The following is a 19,163-nucleotide window of genomic DNA, read 5'->3' as shown; positions in this document are numbered from 1 at the left end:
ATTGGGTCTTTAACTAAAACCAACAACAACAATAATAATCTCATTATGGAACATGTAAGTTGTTTCCACGTTTTTCATTACTATGGTTAATGAATTAGTGGAATTTATAAATCTTTCCATTAATGGTTATTTCCTTAAAGTATTAATATATTCCAAGAATTAGAAATACTGACCTGTTTACTTCTCTCTTTCTTTTTTTTTTTTAAATTAATTTATCTTTTCAATTGGAGGCTGATTACTTTAGAATATTATACTGGTTTTTGCCATACATTGACATGTCCAGGCTCCCCCTGGGGTCCTCTTGGCCACAGAGCAGGGGACAGACATAGGCAGTAGACCAGGTCTTTGCACACCCTAAAACTGACTGGGAGCCAGAATCAACAGAAACTGGGAGGGTGGAAAGGTGGGATGGGGATGCCCCCCACACAGGAAAGGGTCAGCCAATGCTGGTGGCTCTTCCCCTCCAGTGTGGGTGAGGGAATGCTGCTGGGGGGCCGAGGACTCTCCAGCCAGGGGGTGGGGCTCAGGGACCGGATTGAAGTACAACCCCTGATGCAGTCACCTCCCATGTCACCAGTGGTCCCTGGCAGATGAACCCCACGCCCAGGCAGTGCTACCTCAGCCACAGGGTCTCCTCCGGATGTACCTTGCCTGTTGACTTGACCCCTTTCCAGACACAGAAGTAGACCAGCACCCATCAGGTCAGCAGACACAGGGTCACCTCCCAGTTGAGGTCCCCTGGTACCTCCAGCCTTCCGGACAGCCTCAAGACATTGACCCTGGGGAGGGAAAGGCCATGAGAGCTGTGCCAGCAGGAGAGGGCAAGAGACTGCGAGTGTCCAGGAGAACAGGGCCCTTCCCTCTGCCCTTGCGTCTAGCTGGTTCCTCCGGTGCTTCTGAGGAGCCCAGGGCTCGCCCACAGCCTGGAGTCCCTGCAGTCTGTGTGCCTGGACCCACAAGCATCCCTGCCCCATGCCTTCCCCAGTGGGCACAACAGTAGTCCCCACTTCCCTCTCCAGGTGGGCAGGAACAGCCCACTCCGCATTCTTGGTCTCAGGACTGCAGGGCCGGTTCCCAGCGCACCCCCATGTGCATGCACCTGCACATGCCCACATGCACGGACAAGATTGTAGACTTGAGCTACGTGTGGGAGACGAATGAGACCGACCGGGCCTGGCCCTGGTGCTCGACTCCCTTCCAGAAGTTGAAGTCAGTAGGCTGGTCACGTGAACATGGCAGCAGAGGTGTAAGGGGAAGGGGCTCACTTGGTGTTTCCACGTTTGGTGGGAAACAGTCACGTGCTCATAACCACCTAGGAGGGACATCCAGGGACTGATGTCAGGGCCTGATTGCATAGGCGTTCTCGGCACCCATAGTAACATCACCCACCCAGGGGCGTGGTTTCCTTTGGGTGCCTCAGCCCCTCAGACGGTCCGGCTGGCCGTGGTGGGCTGAACTGCAGCATGAGTGGTCCTGGAGGTCGCAGACCCAGTTGCCGGCAGAGGTGGCATGGCAGGAGGTGCTAGAGGCCATGGAGGCCCGGATAAACCTGTTGACCCAAATGGCCCCGAAGGGAACCAGGGCCTCAGAGGCGTGGGAGAGGCGGGTGCAGCCGCGGCTGGTGCCCCAGAACCAGCTCATGTACCTCACGCTCCGGGACCTGGCAGAAACGCCTTGCCAGGCTTGGGCGGACAGGCCTTGGCAGGGCCCGGTGGACACGCCGCGCCTTGGCCAGGTGGACAAGCCATGCCAGGGCCGGGTGGCCACACCGACCCAGGACCAGGTGGGCATGTGGTGCCAGGGCCCGGTGGTATGCCACCCCAGGGCCAAGAGAACACACCGGGCCGTGGCCTGGTGGACATGCTGCATCGGGACTTGGTGGGCATGTGCTGCCCGTGGCCAGAGGGCCTAGAAGCCAATTTCTCAATTTGTATCCTATTTGAAGAGAGGTGAGGGGTTGGACCAGGGAGGAACCGACCTGCTGGAGACAGTGGAATGGAGAGAAGGCGGTCAGCTTGGGGATAGGAAGTGCTGTGGGGAGGGAGACCAAGAAGACGGCTGGAGGGTCTGGCCTCGGGGGTATGGGTCAGGGGTGGCAGGGAGAGATGGTGCGTGGAAATGGCCTGAGGGACTGGAAGGGCTGGGAGCAGATTGGTGTGGCGATGGAGACAAGTGAGAACGGGCAGAAGGAAACAGGCCTCCGAATGAAGAGTAGGCCTGAGGCACAGGCAAGGTTGATGTGAGATGGTCCCTTAACCTCGCCGCCACTAGCTCCATCGTAGTGCTCTTCCCGTCACCCATGGAGGCAGAGATGGCCCGCCAGTCCCTGAGCCCACGCGTCCAGCACTACCACAGGGCAGAGGGAAGGAGCTCACAGTGAACGGCAGCATCCTAGCAATGTCAGTCTGCCAAGGGGCCTGGGCGGGTGGCAGGTGTCTGGGGTCATTCTAATAGTCAATTGGAAACCCCTGAAAGGCGAAGTCTAGGGATGTAGACATGTGCAGTGAGCCTGTCACCAGCTGAGGAGGCAGAGAGAATTAGAGGAACAGTTCCCACATTTAATTTGATTTTCTTTTTCCCTCCCTTTTTAGCTGGCTGACTGCTAAAAATGGTGGCCACTTCCGAATTTCCATCATCTCTTGTCTCAAGCAGCTTTTCCTGTTGGTTGGGATCAACCAACCAATGACAGGGTACTTTGTGCCCCTGGTTATCCCTGATCCTAGGCCAAGAAAGAGCACCTAAGATTAACCTAGGCAGTGCATCTTTCCCCAGGGCATTGATTCCTACACTGGTTGCTGATTTATTATGAGGGCCTAATTGTTTGTTTTTCTTGGCCTTTGGGCACTCTTGGCCTTGTTGTTTTCCTCTGGCTGGAGGAGGAGGAGGGTGTTTCAATATTTCTTGTAGCATAAAATAAAGCTCAACTATCATTCTGTGTCTGAATATATTTTCAAATACTGTGCCTCCACAGCTTATTGCCTTTGTCCTTGGTTTCAAGGGAAGGTTCTGGGCTTCAGATAGTCTAGTAGTAGAGTGTAATTGAAGACAATTTAGGAAATGGAAAAAAATTAAATGTATTATGCCTTGTTTTTCAGCATTAACTGCTGCCTGTATGTTGGAATACTTTCTTAGTTTTATACTGGCATTTTGGAGAAGGAAATGGCAACCCACTGCAGTGTTCTTGCCTGGAGAATCCCATGAACAGGGGAGCCTGGCGGGCCATGGTCCATGGGGTCGCAGAGGGTCGGACACGACTGAAGTGACTTAGCAAGCATAGTGGCATTTATATGGCTCAGCTGGTAAAGAATCCACTTGCAATGCGGGAGACCCGGGTTCGATCCCTGGGTTGGGAAGATCCCCTGAGTAGGGAAAGGCTATGCACTCTAGGATTCTGGACTGGAGAATTCTATGGATGGTATAGTTCATGGGGTCACAGTGGCAGACACGACTGAGAGACTGTCACTTCATATACAACAGTAACGTAAGTGTTGCATGCTCTGGATTAATTTTTTCCTGGAATTATTTTTATTTAACATATAAGCATTTTTCTCTTTCTAAAATTTCTTCAAAGCATGTACTTGGATGCATAAAAGAAGTACTATAATGTAAGTGTTAGATATTTAATATGTTTCCATTTTTCCCTATTAATGATTCAGTGGAAATCTTCTGTGTAAGTCTTTGCCTGACTGGTTATCTCCTCTAGATACATTCCAAGGGGTAGAAGTATGAGCTACAAATTCACATTTCTATTTATTTTTAAGGCTGTTGGTCTACAGTCGGTGGCTGCTACTCAAAAGTGTGCCCTTCCACCAGAATTCTTGTTTGCCCACCACCTTTTATCAATAGGTCTGATTCCTCCGAAAGTAAAAAGCTTAGCTTGCAGAAGATCAAACAACTCAGAAACACTAGATCTGTAACTTTATGGCCTACTGACCTTGTTTTAGAGCAATGTAGAAAAGTTTAGGGACAATTAGTTAAGCCTTTGGGGAAGGATTTAGCTCCCTCCAATGTCTATAGTGTTTCCTACAATCTCACCAGATTTGCTGATAGTTTTAGTAGTTCTGTGAATTACATTGTACTTTCTACATGCATGATCTGGTTATCTGCAGATAAGGTGTCCTCAGTCACTCAGCTGTGTTCGACTCTCCGTAACCCCATGGATTATAGCCTGCCAGGCTCCTCTATCCATGGAATTTTCCAGGTAAGAATACTCAAGTGGGTTGCCATTTCTTCTCCAGGGGATCTTCCTGACCTAGGGATCGAGTCTGTGGCCCCTGCGTTGGCAGTTGGATTTACCACTGTGCCACCTGGGAAGTGGCACAGGGTTAAAATTGAAAGAAACTAAATGTGCATCTTCACTGAGTAAAGATTCAGTAAATAGGAGTAAGCCCATCCCTTGGTGGCTCAGCGGTGAAGAACCCATGTGCCAATGCAGAAGACTTGGGTTCCATCCATGATTCAGGATGATCCCCTGGAGTAGGAAAGGGCAACCCATCCAGTATTCTTGCCTGGGAAATCCCGTGAACAGAGGATCTTGGTGGGCTACAATCCATAGTGTTGAGGAGTAGAACACAACTGAGTGACTGAACACAAAACAATAAGAAATCAGAAGAAGTTGAGAATCTGTGTAAGGATATGATATGTTCCTGTTCTTAACAGTATGCTCCCACCATGTGACTGTGGGTATTACTTGTGACACTTCTTTAACGTGTGTGGGTCTCAGTTGCAGCACGTAAGCTTTTATTTAATAGTTGCCGCATGTGGGATCTAGTTGGCTCACCAGGAATTGAACCTGGGCCCCCTGCATTGGGAGTGTGGAGTCTCAGCCACTGGACCACTGGGGAAGTCCCTGACGTAAGTATTTTCTTTACTTGGAAAAATACTACTTTGCTCTATTACATTAATGGGCTTCCCAGGTGGCACAGTGGTAAAGAATCAGCCTGCTAATGCAGGAGATGCAAGAGATGCAGTTTCAATCCCTGGGTCCAGAAGATCCCTTGGAGAAGGAAATGGCAACCCACTCCAGTATTCTTTCCTGGAAAATTCCGTGGACAGAGGAGCCTGGTGGTCTATAGTCTACGGGCTCGCAAAGAGTCTAACATGACTGAGAGACTGAGCATACACGTTCCATTAGATAAGGAAATAATCTTTCCCAGTCTGGTTCCTTTAAAACATTAGAAAATAATTTCGAAGTTGATGAAAAGTCTGTACCGCTGTCGAGGACATGTATGGGTTTTGTAACCCAGCAACCACTTTCCTTCTCTTGGTACTGATATGCTGTCACTCTGGAAAGTTGCCCCTTTCCTTTTCTCTAGGCCATTATGATTAGGACAGAGTTGACTTTAAGTCTGATTCCAGGGATAGACTTGTGGCTCAGGCCTGCCCAATTGGACCACTGCTTTCCTCCAGCCGTAGTGATATCATCCAACCAGTGACAGTCTGCGGGCTGTAGGGGATGCAGACTGGCAAATGACAGAGGGGGAGTTGGAGCAAGAAGGCAAATCTCAGGGAACAAAATGCTGCGTCCAGCCATGCCTGAAGACAGAAACTACCTCTGTACCTTGTAGTTAAACAGACCCAGAGGTTCCCCCTGTGGCTTAAATGAAGGTGAGTATTTTTTATTGATTTGTCCATTTTTTCACTTGCAATAGCAAAGTCTTGAGGGTTAGTCAATTGAAGAATCATAATTCTCTTTCTTACTTAACGAATGTCGTCTGAAGACTTGGCCCTTCTTTATTACTTCAAGGGAGAAATTGGCCTATTTTCTTACTAAGGGATTAGTTCCTTGCTGATCAACTCACATTGTGGTTGAAAACGAGACAGATGAGTCAAAGGAGGGGAGGGAAGGGAAACTGCAAGGGGAAGCTGAAGGAAGGGGACAAGGAAGAAAACCATCCCTTTCCAGACAGGGCGCCCAGAATTGACCCAAAAGGGGGCTACGCCAAAGCCTTTGACCGTGTGGATCACAATAAACTGTGGACAATTCTGAAAGAGATGGGAATACCAGACCACCTGACCTGCCTCTTGAGGAACCTGTATGCAGGTCAGGAAGCAACCGTTAGAACTGGACATGGAACAACAGACTGGTTCCAAATAGGAAAAGGAGTACGTCAAGGCTGTATATTGTCACCCTGCTTATTTAACTTATATGCAGGGTACATGATGAGAAACGCTGGGCTGGAGGAAGCACAAGCTGGAATCAAGATTGCCTGGAAAAATATCAATAACCTCAGATATGCAGATGATACCACCCTTATGGCAGAAAGTGAAGAAGAACTAAAGAGTCTCTTGAGGAAAGTGAAAATGGAGAGTGAAAAAGTTGGCTTAAAGCTCGCCATTCAGAAAACTAAGATCATGGCATCCGGTCCCATCACTTCATGGCAGATAGATGGGGAAACAGTGGAAACAGTGGCTGACTTTATTTTTCTGGGCTCAAAAATCACTGCAGATGGTGACTGCAGCCATGAAATTAAAAGACGCTTACTCCTTGGAAAGGAGGTTATGACCAACCTAGATAGCATATTAAAAAGCAGAGACATTACTTTGCCAACAAAGGTCCGTCTAGTAAAGGCTATGGGTTTTCCGGTGGTCATGTATGGATGTGAGAGTTGGACTATAAAGAAAGCTGAGCGCCGAAGAATTGATGCTTTTGAACTGTGGTGTTGGAGAAGACTCTTGAGAGTCCCTTGGACTGCAAGGAGATCCAACCCGTCAATCCTAAAGGAGATCAGTCCTGGATGTTCATTGGAAGGACTGATGTTGAAGCTGAAACTCCAATACTTTGGCCACCTGATGTGAAGAGCTGACTCATTGGAAAGGACCCTGATGCTGGGAAAGATTGAGGGCAGGAGGAGAGGGGGACGACAGAGGATGAGGTGGCTGGATGGCATCACCAACTCGATGGACATGGGTTTGGGTGGACTCAGGGAGTTGGTGATGGACAGGGAGGCCTAGGCATTTATAAGGCTCAGGGGTCGCCTGTAACTGGGAAATTAATTTCTTTATAACTTGTTCTTTTTTTTCTGATTTTGATCTAGTATCCCACCCCTATCTGAGTATCCCCAGTGGGTAATGGGATAGAAACATATGTTTTTTCCATTTGGCTTTTGACGAAACTTCCTCTCTTTTGTACTTTAACAGTGAGTAGGTGTTTGGACTCCCCTCCCCCCCCCCGAGGTTCATGGTACATGGACTTGGAGCCATATTATAACATGAGGAATGAACATGGGAATAAATGTCTGAACAGGGGCAGGGACTAGCCAGAAGGCTGGGGAGTGCATCAAAGATAAGGAACAGAGGAGTAATGGTCCTGTTAGTTAGGCAGTGCAGAGGAAATAGTACCCTAGGAGTAGAACACAGCTAACGACATAGGCGATGCCAATGGAAAGACGAAGGATAAGTGACCAGTCCTGAGGGGAGATAGTTATTAGGCCTATAGCAAGGGCTAAGATTAAGAGTGCAGTTATAGTTAGAGAGACAGGAAGAGGCCAGCCAGGGCGAGGGTCAGAAGGTCCCAAGTTGGTGGTGGTTTGAATCTGAGGAGGAACAGTGTTCATTAGGATGTAGAATGATGTAGCGAATGAGAGTAAAGAAATCAATTTCGTCTGGAGTCAGGTTGTAGAAGGTTCCCTGAAGCCACAGTTGAGACCCCAGCATGGTCAGGTCTTCGAAGGAGGTTCCTGTTGGGGCGCTGGTCTAGAGGTCTTGTAGTAGTTGGGTCAGGAACAGCTGTAGGTTGAAGAGTGTCCACGTCATTCGGTGTCTTCTTAGATGGTCGACAGAGGTTGTCGTCGGGTAATTTTTAAGGAGGTGGGCCTGTGAGAGAGACCTGATAGGGGTCAGTTAAGGAGGGCAGTGCAGGATCAGATTTGAGGTGAGGGAGGTGTTCCCAGGAGGTGATTCCAGTGGGTAATGTGATAGAAACATGTGTTTGTTTGTTTGTTTGTTTGCAAAGGCAGTTTAATGTCTTAAGAAACTTGTGTCATGCACAAAACTCTCTTCTACTTGCCACAAACCGTTTTTACACTTTCTGTATTCATCACTTTATTTGCCCATTCATAGAACAGCCATCTGTAAGCCATACCTCTTTTTCTCTTAATAAAATGTACCACACATAGAACTTTTTTGGTTTCACTTTCCACAAACCTTTTTTACCCTTTCTGTATTCATCCATTCATAGAACAGCCATCTATAGGCCATACTTCCTTTTTCTCTTAATTCCATTTCTTATACCTTTTTACTGAACACATGCATCTTACTTTCTTTCAGAAACCATGAACTGTTGTTTAGCTCATTTATAAATTAACCTCAGCAATGTTATCCAGAGACAAAGACATGCACTGAGACATACATATATATCCAGACAGACAGAGATCTCACAGTTTTCTGCTTTAAGATTAAAAGGTCTTTTTGCCCTCTTTTTTTTTTTTTTTTTTTTTTGGCTTGAAGTTGTACTAACCTGTCTAAGGCTGACATCTCAGGCAAAGTGGGTTGTCTATTTCAATAACGTGATAAGAGTTAAGTACAGGTTGTTGCCTAGGCATGTTTCTGTTATATCAGGGTTGGAGCTGTTGGGTCAAGAACAGCTGTAGGTTGAAGAGTGTCCAGGTAGCGCAGGATGAGAAGTGACCCGTTTTAGGCAGGAGAGGTGTACCCAGGAGGTGACCTTCTCGAGTTTAGCTGCGGTTGGGGTAAGCAGGATGATTTTGAATGGTCCCTGCCACTTTGGGTTTAGGTCACCCTGGGGAGTTTCTGACAGATAGACCATGTCCCCAATTTGTAAAGGGGGCAAGGGGGCTTGGGGGTCAGGGGCAAGCAGGTTGTGGTTGACGAATTTCGAGAGGGCATTGCGGAGTTCCGCCAGCAGAGGGGAGTGTAGGAAGCTTGGTATGGGAAGAGGTTCACGGGGGAGTCCAGGAGGGAGCATGGGCCTTCCGTACATCACCTCAAAGGGGCTCAGCCACAAGGGCTTTCTGGGCAAAGCCCGCATTTTGTGGAGAACAGTTGGCAAAAGTTTAGTCCAATCCAGATGTACCTCGAGGGTTAATTTAGTACGAGTTTCTTTGATTATTCTGTTCATCCTCTCTACCTTTCCTGAGGACTGGGGATGATATGGAATGTGAAATTTCCAGGGTATCTGTAAGAATTAGACAAGTTGTTGGGTGACCTTGGACGTAAATTCTGGGCCCTTATCAGACTGTAGGGATGAAGGCAGGCCAAACCTGGGGATAATTTCTGTGAGGAGGATTTGGGCCACGGTGTGGGCTCTTTTGTTTGTCGTGGGAAATGCTTCTACCCATCCTGAAAAGGTGTCCACAAGGGCCAGGAGGTATCTGAATCTCCAAACCGGGGGCATATGAGTCAAGTCTATCTGCCAAACCTGTGCTGGGAGGCTGCCTCGCATTTGATGGGTTGGAAAGGAGGTGGGTTTAAGGTTGGAATTGGGATTAATACGTTGACATGGTTGACAGGAGCGGTTAAGGTTATCTAAATATTGTTGGTCAGCAGTGGATGTGGGGAAGTGGTTACGGAGGAACTGTTGGAGTGTCTTGGATGAGGGATGAAAGAGTGAGTGTAGATAAGAGAGGATTTTTCTGGTGGTGGGAGGGTCGGATGGAGTCAGAGCTAAGATGACAGGGGACTGGAGGGAGGGATGGGACAGGGCTATTTCTTTTGCCTTCTGGTCTGCAGCTTTGTTGTAGGCTGATATGAGACTTTTCTTTTGATGTCCCCTACAGGGGAGGATGGCGGTTTTGTTTGGTAAGAGTGCTGCTTCTAGAAGTTTGTGGATCAGGTCTGAATTAATAATGGGGGAATCCCTTTTGGGTTAGGAAACCTCTCTCTCTCCATATTAGGATGTTTGAGTGAAGTAGGTTACAGGCATATTTGGAGTCTGTGTGGATGTTAACCCTTAGATATTTAGTCAGAGTCAAAGCTCTGGTGAGAGCTATCAGTTCTGCCTGTTGGGAGGTGGTGTGAGGTGGCAGAGGTGAAGCTTCAGTTGTCTGGGTCTCGTAATTGTGGCAAAGGTCCCTCTGGATGGTGGCATATCCCGCTGCGAAGGGTGGGGATTTTTGAGAGCCGCCATCAACGAACCAGTGTGAGGTGTCTGGGTCTAAGATGGGCTGATCTGTTAAATGTTGAAAGGGGTTTTGGGTAAGATCTACTGTTAGGCTGCAGCTATGTAGGAGAGGGTCTGTTGTAGAGGACGTGGGTAATAAGCTGACGGGGTTAAGGGGAGAGCAGGGGGAGAATGAGAGCCGAGGGTTGAGGAGAAAGGCATGTAGGACTTGCACCCTGGAAGGGGGAAGGGAGAGGAATGCCCGATGTGATAGTAAGTCTCGGAAGGTGTGTGGAGAACAGACTGTTAAAGGGGCATGTCAAGAGAGTTTATTTGCTTCACGTACGAGGGCTGCGATAGCAGCCATGGCCGGTATGCAGGGAGGCCACCCCTTGGCCACCATGTCAAGCTGTTTTGACAGATGGGCTACGGGAGCCCAGGTGTCTCTGGCCTGCTGACATAGAAGTCCTAGGGCCTGCCCTTGGTTGGAATGGGCAAAGAGAAAGAATGGTCTGGTGTGATCTGGCAGGTAGAGAGTTGGCACTCGGAAGAGGTTCTGGGTGAGCTGGCGAATAGGATTGGCCAGAGAGGTGGTGTTAAAGAGGGGCTCATCTGGACATCCTTTAGTAGCCTCATAGAGCGGCTTTGCAATGAGGGAGAAATTAGGGATCCAGATATGGAAAAAGTTTAGGAGGCCAAGGATAGACAGGAGTTAGTTCTTTTTGTTTTTGGAAGTGAAAAGTTAATTAAGGCCTAGATTCTATCTGGGGGAATAGTTTTTTGTTGGTGGGATATGGAGAGCCCCAAGTAGGTGATGTTTGTCTGTACTACTTGGGCCTTGGATTGGGACACCCGATAACCCCAGGACCCCAGGGCCTCAAGGAGCTTGGCAGTATGTTGGAGACAGAGTTTTTGGGTTGGGCTACAAAGGAGGAGGTCATCTACGTATTGGAGGAGATAACTTGGGGCTAGGTCGAGTGTGGCTCCTTTTGTAAAGCCTTTTCCAAAAAGTGGGGGCTGTCTCTGAACCTCTGGGGGAGAACTGTCCATGTTAGTTGTTGGGACATGTGAGTCTCAGGGTCTTGCCAGGTGAAGGCGAAAAGGGGTTGGGAGAGGGGATGGAGGGGGATGGTGAAAAAGGCATCTTTGAGATCTAGTACTGTGAAGTGGGTTGCAGTTGGGGGTATGGCAGACAGAAGGGTGTAAAGGTTAGGGACTACTTGGAATGTTGGCGTAATAGGCTCATTGATTTTTCTCAGGTCCTGGACCAGTCTCCAAGAGTTTGGTCCCTTTCTTACTGCCAGAATAGGGGTGTTGTGTGGTGAATGGGTAGGAATTAAGATAGAGGCCTGAAGAAGATGGCCTATGATAGGCTTAAGTCCCTTGTGGGCCTCTGGGGTGAGAGAGTACTGTTGTTGGGTGATTATAGTCGAGGGGTCTTTTAGGGTAATGTGGACTGGGGGATGATGTTTGGCTATGGATGGGTGATCAGCATCCAAGACTTGGGGGTCTCAGGCAGGTAGATCCAAGGGAAGGTCAGGGGTGAGGGATAGGGATGGTCCAGGTGCCATCTGCATGCAGAATATAGAGACTGTATCGAGGGGGGTTATGGTAATAAAGACTCCCAATTTGGATAATAGATCTCTCCCTAGGAGTGCCATTGCGCACTTAAGCATTATGAGGAATGAGTGTACGAGGGTCAATTTTCCAAATTGACAGAGTAATGGAGGGCTGATTTTTTGGCCTTAAGGGAACTCCAGAGACCCCCTTGATTGTGAGTTCTGAGTCTTCAGTTGGGCCAGAGTAGGAAGTTAAGAGAGAGAAAGCGGCTCCAGTGTCTACTATAAAGGAGGTCTTTTTTCTGGCCACTACCCCGTCTACCCTAAGTTCTGAGCTCATGTCCGGGACATGGGCTGGGGGGCTGCAACCTAGGCCCCGTCATTGGAACAACTCTCATAGTGTTGGGCTGGGGCTCTGGGGAGAAGTGGGGATCTCCCCAGGGGCACCAGGGCATCCCTGTGGACATTCCATTCTCCAGGTCTGGGAGGTGGGGACCTCTCCAGTGGTGTCAGGGCGTCCCTGGGGACAGTCCACCTTTTAGTGTCTCCACTGACCACAGGTTGGGTGTGCTTTTGTGGGGGGGGGGTGTCACGGGTTTGGGCATGCCTTTGCCCAGTGTCCCGACTGGTTGCATCAGAAGCAGGGTCTGGAGGGGGGGGTCTTAAGTCCCAGTGTGGGATGACTTGGGCCGGGCTGATCTCTTCCCTTAATTGCTGCTGCCAAAAGGGCATATTTAGCTTTTCTCTCATGGTCTTTTTCTCTCTTAGCTTCCTCCTCTCTATTATTGAACACTTTGAAGGCTACTTCTAGAAGGTCTCTTTGGGGGATCTCAGGGCCCTTCTCTAGTTGTCGAAGCTTGTGTCTAATGTCAGGGGTGGACTGGCTGATGAATTGAACATGAAGGTAGAGTAACCCAGCAGGGGTGGTGATATCTAGGTTGGAATACTTTTGGACTGCCTCTATGAGGCATGCTAAGAATAAGGCTGGATTTATGTGTGCCCCTTGGGTGATTTCTCTGACTTTATCATAACTGACATGGATATGAGTATTTTTCTGCATTCCTTCTAGAAGGCAAGTAATCGTATGATTGAGTCTCTTGATACCTGGGTCATTGGGCTGGTAAGTCCAGTGGGGATCTGTTTGAGGCACCGCCTCATCAGCAACTGGGCTATCCCGGTCTTGGTTATGTAAGTGATCGGCATGGGCTTTTGCTGCTTGCCAGATACGGTCTTTTTCATCTGGGGTGAGAGTGGCATTTAGGATATAATATATGTCACTCCATGTGAGGTTATAGGCCTGGGAGAGTCTCAGGAATTGTTTTCTGTATCTGGTAGGATTTTCATAAAATGATCCTAACTTTTCTTCTATCTGGCTCATATCTGACAATGAAAATGGCACGTGGACTCGTGTGGGGCCCTCTGGTCCTGCCACCTCTCTCAGGGGAAACATATGTTGGGTACGTGACCGTGTGGCAGGAGGGGAGGCAAGAAGGGAGGGGTGGTCACGGAGATGGGGTGGCGGGGTTGAGGGGGCGTCAGGAGAGGTTTTGGGGTAGTAGGTGAATTGGATGAGGGGGAAGGAGAGGGTTGGCGGGGTGGCAGATAGGGAGGGGGCTCGTCGGCTGGGTCAAATTCTGGGGGTGCAGAAGGTCATGACCAGTGGTTAGTTGAAGAAGAAGAGCCCTTTTGTTTGGGAGGCAAGGTGCATAGAAGGACCTCGTGGGTGGAGCAGTTCTTGCATAAGGGGGGCCTGCTCCGAAGGGCTCAAAAGGCTTGGGCATATGGGACCTCTGACCCTTTGCCATTCCGTTTGAGGAAGTTAGTGAGATCTGATAAAATATTGAAAGCAAAAGTCCCGAACTCAGGCCAGCAGTCTTGGTTGTCTAATTGGTATTGAGGCCAGATCTGTATACAGAGTTGTTTTAATCGGTTAGCTTTGAGTTCAGTGAGAGAGAGTGGCTTGAGATTTTTGAGAACACAGGCCAGAGGGGAATCCTTTAGGATAGATTTGCCAGATCCCATAATTGAAATGCAAGTAGAGGCTCCTACTGGGAGCTCGAGTTGTCACCCATAGTTGCAATAGGAGTTATGAGAAGAGAGCTCTGTGTCTAGGTGGAGCGTCCCCTACTGTCGCCTACAGAGTGGCCCTAGGCCGGGGGACCCCGGGACCTGGAGAGGACTAAGTTTTAGGGCGCCTCTAGAAAAACTGTCCGGATTGGATCTTACCGTAATTTAGGGGCCGGCTTGAATGGAGTGTTGCATGTAAAGCGGTCAAATGGCAAAAGGCCTCTCTCCTGGAGTTGATCGGTCTCGAGAAAAAGAGAGTGTAGAGAAAACAGGAAGAGGGGCGCAGTATTCCTCGGGGTACGTGGAAAACCAATAAAGCCCTTACACAGGACTTGTACCGCTCACGAAGGCACAAGGCGTCCTCTCGAGGAGGTCTTGAAAGCTCGGGCAGGAAAGTGAGCTCGACAGTCTTCCACGCTCCGAAGAGCTGGCCGTGGAGAAGGAGAAGGAACCTCAACCTCCTGGGTGTCAGCATCAAAAATGTAAGGTACGGAGTTAGAGTAGGCGAGGTTCCGAAAAAGAATGAGACTGACACTCTACAGGAACAGATCACCTTTAATGAGGTGAGAAGGGGCAGCAGTCAGGTTAGCGAGCTGCTGCACTTATCTAAGAAAAGAGTAAGTATATATAGGCATGTATGTAGAAAGCTACTGTCTTAAGGGGGCCTGTTCTTCTCCAAGGTTGCTGGGAGTAGTTATCTCTTAAATGGCTGGGGCGAGGAGTTCTGGAGATCGGCCAGAAGCTGGGCCAGCTTGGAGCTGGGTGTAATCAACCTAATGTCTATTTTTTCTTTGAGTGAGAGAGTTCTTTCTTTTGCCTAGAATGGTGGGGAGGACCTGGAGGGGAGTTTTAACTCCAGCCTACCTCGAGCCATGCAACTTTCCTTCACTGCTGATATGGAGAGAAGGTTTTCACCTTTGCACAGAAGATCAAACCAGCCACAACATGCCCTTAAGCCAAAGCTTTACTCAGAGCAAAGCTGTAACTCTTCTCCTTTGTGAAGCCTGAGAGAGTTGAATGAAGCTGCAAAGGAAAAGTCTGAATCTAGCAGAGGCTGGATCATGAGGGTTAATGAAAGCTGTCTCTGGAACATAAAAGTGCAAGTTGAAGTCGCAAGTGCTAACGTAGAAGCTGCAGCAACTTATCCAGAAGATCTAGTTACAATAACTAATAAAAGTGGCTACACCAAACAACAAATTTCCAGTGTAGTCAAATAGCTTTATATCAGAAGAAGATGTCATCTAGGACTTTTCATAGTCAGCGAGAATGCAAGGCCTGACTTGAAAGTTTCTAAGAACAAGCTGGCTCTCTTTTAGGGGCTAATGCAGCTGGTAACTTTAAGAAAGAAGCCAATGTTCACTGAGCATTCTGAAAATCCTAGCGCTCCTAAGAATTAGGCTAAATGTATTCTACCTGTCCTTTGGAAGTGGGCTTCCCTGGTGGCTCAGACAGTAAAGAATCTGGCTAGAGTGAAGGAGACCTGGGTTCGATGCCTGGGTAGGGAAGATCTCCTGGAGAAGGGAATGGCAACCTACTCCAGTCTTCTTGCCTGGGAGAATTCCGTGGACAGAGGAGCCTGGTGGGCTACAGTCCATGTGGCCACAGAGTCAGACACGACTGACAGACTCACATTTTCACTTTCACTCTACCTATCCTCTGTCAGTGGAACAACAAAGCCTGGATGACAGCACATCTGTTTACTGCATGGTTTACTGAATATTTTAAGCCTGTTCTTGAGACATATTGCTCAGAAAAATAAAAAGATTGCTTTCAAAATATTACTGCTCTCTGGCAATGGACCAGTCACCCAAAAGCTCTAATGGAGATGTACAATGAGATGAATATTGTTCTCATACCTGCTACCACCCTATTCATTCTACAACTCATGGATCAAGGAGTAATTTCAGCTTAAGCCTTATTATTTAAGAAATACATTTCATAATGCTTTAGCTGCCATAGGTAGTGATTCCTCATGTAGATCTGGGCAAGGGCAATTGAAAATATTCTGAAAAGGTTTCACCATTCTAGATGCCATTAAGAACATTCATGACTCATGGGAGGATGTCAAAATATTGACATTAACAGGAGTTTGGAAGAAGTGGGTTCAACTCTCATGGATGATATTGAGGGTTTCAGGACTTCACTGAAGGAAGTAACTGCCGATGTGAGAAATAGCAAGAGAATTAGAATTTGAAGTAGAGCCTGAAGATGTGACTTAAGTGCTGCAATCTCATCGTGAAGCTTGAATAGATGAACAGCCGCTTCTTACGTGTGAGCAAAAAAAAAAAAAAGTTTTTTGAAATAAACTCGACTACAGGTGAAGATGCCATGAAGATTGCTGTATATGACATCAACTTAGTTGATAAAACAGAATTTGAAAGGATTGACTCACATTTTGATAAAAGTTCTGCTGTGGGTAAAATGCTATATCAAACAGCATCAGATGCTGCAGAGAAGCTGTTCGTGAAAGGAAGAGATAGTGAGGCAAATTTCATTTCTGTCTTATTTTAAGAAATGCCACAGTCACCCCAGCAACCACCATCTTAGTCAAGGTGGTACCCATCAACATCAAGGCAAGACTCTCCGTTAGCAAAATGACTGCGACTCACCGAAGACTCAGATGATGGTTAGCATCTTTTAGGCCTCAGTGCTGTTCTGTGCTCAGTAGTGTTTGACTCTTTGCAACACCATGAACTGTAGCCCTCAAGGCTCCTCTGTCCATGGGATTTTCCAGGCAAGAATACTGGAATGGGTTGCCATTTCCTACTCCAGGGGGTCTTCCTGACCCAGGGATTGACCCACTGTCTCTTGCATCTCCTCTGCTGGCAGGCAGATTCTTTACCACTGTGCCACCTGAGAAGCCCTTTAAGAATAAAATATTTCTTAATTAATTAACTTACATTGCTTTTTAAGATACAATGCTGTTGAACACTTAAAGACTACAGTATGATTTAAAGGTAACTTTTGGAATATGCACTGGGAAACCAAAAATTTGTGTCTCACTTTATTGTGATACTCACTTCATTGTGGTGGTCTGGAATACCCACAATATCTCTGAGGTATGCCTGAACGAGTTGTTACAATTAGAGGCTTGAGAGTGTGTACTATAAGTTACACTTGAGACTGATCACAGTTTGGTGAGGAAGTCCCCCACCTAGAAGAATTAAGACCAACCATACGTAACACTATTGAGGCAGCTGTCTAAACCTACTACATGGTACTTCATGTGCAATAACTTCTCCAATTCCTCCTCACCGACTGGCAGTAAAGTGGAGGACCATTTATTGACCATACAATTTGATCAACATTTTCCCACTACTGATTCCAGGGACTTCTCTCAAATCTCCTTAATTTGCCTCTGTCACTTTTCTATCATTCCTGTAACAAACTGCCATAAACTCAGTGGCTTAAAACAAGAGAAATTTTTAATCTTGTTGTTCTGAAGTCTTAAATGGCTCCCACTGGGCCAAGGTCAGGATGTTGGCAGGTATGGGTTCGTTTTGTTCTTTGTTATTATTTTTGTTAATTTTTTCTGTGCTGGATCTTCGTTGGTGCGTGGGCTTTTCTCTAGTAGCAGTGAGCGGGGGCGACTCTTTGTTGCTGTGTGAGGACTTACTGTGGAGGCTTCTTTTGTTGCAGAGCACAGGCTCTAGGTGTGTGGGCTTCTGTAGTTGCAGCACATGGGCTCAGTATTTGTGGTTCCCAGGCTCTAGAGCGTCGGCTCAGTAGTTGTGGTACATGGACTTAGTTGATCCGTAGCAGGTGGGATATTCCCAGATAAGGGATCGAACCTCGTCTCCTGCATTGGCAAGCCGATTCCTGACTGACGAACCAGGGAAACCCAGATGGATTCTTTCCTGAAGGCTCAAGGGGAGAATCAATTGCTTTGCTCTTTCTAGCTTTTCGAGGTCACACATATTCCTTGATATGGTTCACGTCATCCTTAACACCAGCAACAGCGGGTTGGATATTCTCATACATTACTCTAGCCTTCTCGTCTACCTCACTCCTACACTTCTAAGGACTCTTTACACTGGCCCCACCCAGAAAGGCCAAAATAGTATCCTTGTTTTAAGGGCAGTTGATTGGCAACCTTAATTCCATCTGCAGCCTTAATTCCCCCTTTGCTGTGTAGTATAACATATCCACATGTTCCAGAGACTAGGAGGTGGACATCTCTGGGGCAGGGATGTTCATGAGTCCCTTCTATTTCCTTTTCCAGAAAGCCACATATCTGTGCACAGCACATCCTAATCACCAAAACTTCCAAGAACTGTACAGGATCTAAGATTTTATCCTACATGCAAGCTAACAAGTTAGCTGGCCACGGTGTTATGGCTGCTGAGAGCAGACATGAGACTCCTGGGTCAGAGTCAAACGATTTGAATACTCATAGCGTTAGTGGTGGCCAGAGTATGAACATTCTCACCAGTTCCCCAGACTTCAGTTCCCACAGGGTAATGCAGAGGCCAGATGCTACCTGCATGTGCGCTAGGTTGCATCATAGGAGAAGCACCCCTAGCTTATGGGCATCGATGGAGTCTTTCATAAAGGGTGGTAAGCCTCCCTGAATCTTGCCTTGAGGAAGAAATGTCTTGGGCATAATTTCTAGTATAACCTGCCCTTTGCTCGAGAGAGGGTGACTCTATCTTCTAAGGCTGTTCACTATATAAATATCTTTGAAAATATAGTTTGGAAAAAAGGCAATCTTGGGTCTGCTTGAAAGATATACAGAAATTGAGATTTGTGGAGAATTCTCCCTCAATAATCTCTGAAGTCCCTTTTAATCTGGAACTGAGGTAATGGTCTCTACTCCAGTTACATTCTTGTGGAAGCAACTGGGCCATTTGCCCTGAACTATGTTCCACCTTTTGGAATTTTCTAATTGCATTCTTGTGATGTTAGTTCATAGTTCCCATGTCCCTATGTTAATATGGACTGATAATTTTAGAGGCTTGATCGATACAGATTCGATTTTTAGGCACAAGTACTTCAGAAATGGTACTGAATGCGTGTTAATTCATCCCTCCAGATGGCACATAATGTCTGGTTATCTCTCTTGCTGTGTTGAAGTGTTGTCAACCCAATCCACAGATTTTACATCTATGGATTTGAATTCTATTTCCTTAAATCCATTTCCTTCTCCAGGGGATCTTCCCGACCCAGGGATCTAAGCAGGGTGTCCTGCATTGTGGGCAGATTCTTTTATCATCTGAACCATCAGGGAAGCCCCACATATTTTGGATATTAACCGCTTATCAGACATACAATTTGCAAATAATTTTTCCCATTCAGTATGCTACCTTGTCATTTTGTGGAAGGTTTGACTTGCTATGCATAAACTTTTCAGTTTGGTATATTCCCACTTGTTTATTTTTGTTTTTGTTGCCTTTGATTTTGGTGTCAAGTCCAAGAATTTATCTCCATGCGTTATTTCAAGGAGCTTACCACCTATGATTTCAACAGAAGTTGTATGG

At 47.3% G+C, this 19,163-nt stretch overlaps 1 protein-coding gene across 1 annotated transcript in view; it reads left to right on the top strand.

Moving 5' to 3' along the window:
• The first annotated feature begins 1,087 nt into the window (after window positions 1–1,087).
• The window catches only part of LOC145535706 (uncharacterized), a 54,494-nt gene continuing 36,418 nt past the window's right edge, over window positions 1,088–19,163 (top strand). The window contains 2 exon segments of the mRNA XM_081564077.1: window positions 1,088–1,213; window positions 1,463–1,810. Of these exon segments, the coding sequence (XP_081420203.1) occupies window positions 1,088–1,213; window positions 1,463–1,810 (474 nt within the window).

Source organism: Giraffa tippelskirchi, chromosome X, assembly GCF_054371585.1.
Source record: "Giraffa tippelskirchi isolate mGirTip1 chromosome X, T2T-mGirTip1v1.2.pri, whole genome shotgun sequence".
Lineage (NCBI taxonomy): Eukaryota > Metazoa > Chordata > Mammalia > Artiodactyla > Giraffidae > Giraffa > Giraffa tippelskirchi.
This window is presented reverse-complemented; position numbering and strand designations above follow the sequence as displayed.